At 78.4% G+C, this 347-nt stretch overlaps 1 protein-coding gene across 3 annotated transcripts in view; it reads right to left on the bottom strand.

Annotated features, from left to right (window-relative positions):
* Window positions 1–331, bottom strand: part of Slc25a29 (solute carrier family 25 (mitochondrial carnitine/acylcarnitine carrier), member 29) — a 12,976-nt gene extending 12,645 nt beyond the window's left edge. For 2 of the 3 annotated variants that reach the window (XM_013014448.1, XM_013014456.1), the window contains exon 1: window positions 128–331. In XM_013014448.1, the coding sequence (XP_012869902.1) occupies window positions 128–161 (34 nt within the window). In that variant the 5' untranslated portion in view covers window positions 162–331. The remainder of the gene's footprint in view (window positions 1–127) is intronic. The other variant, XM_013014466.1, reaches the window with a different exon arrangement.
* Window positions 332–347: the final 16 nt, after the last annotated feature.

Here is a 347-nt window from a genome sequence, read left to right as displayed (position 1 = left end):
CCCCCCCGGCCCGCAGGCGTCCACCGGCGCCCACGAGCCCGCCGGGACCCGAGTACGGGAGTCCCCGAACTCCGCCCGCAGACCTCGGCGGGGCTCGCCCCGCATCCCGGGCCCCGCGCCTCCTTACCCCCAGCGCATCCAGCCAGGAAGTCGAGCGCCATGGCCGGACCCCGCGAGGCCACCTTCCTCCTTCCTCCTCCGGACCCCGGCCCGCAGGTTACCGTCGGGGTCCCCGGCGGGCAGCCCGGGCGCTCAGCCTGGCCGCCGCCTCCTGGTGCAGAGCCGGGGTAGCCGGGGTCAGGGGGCGGCGGCTCAGTGGAGACCGGTCCGCCCGCGCTCGCCCACTT

Source organism: Dipodomys ordii, unplaced genomic scaffold (assembly GCF_000151885.1).
Source record: "Dipodomys ordii isolate 6190 unplaced genomic scaffold, Dord_2.0 Scaffold2, whole genome shotgun sequence".
NCBI lineage: Eukaryota > Metazoa > Chordata > Mammalia > Rodentia > Heteromyidae > Dipodomys > Dipodomys ordii.
Note: the sequence above shows the minus strand (reverse complement) of the source record. Positions and strands in the feature narration are given on the sequence as shown.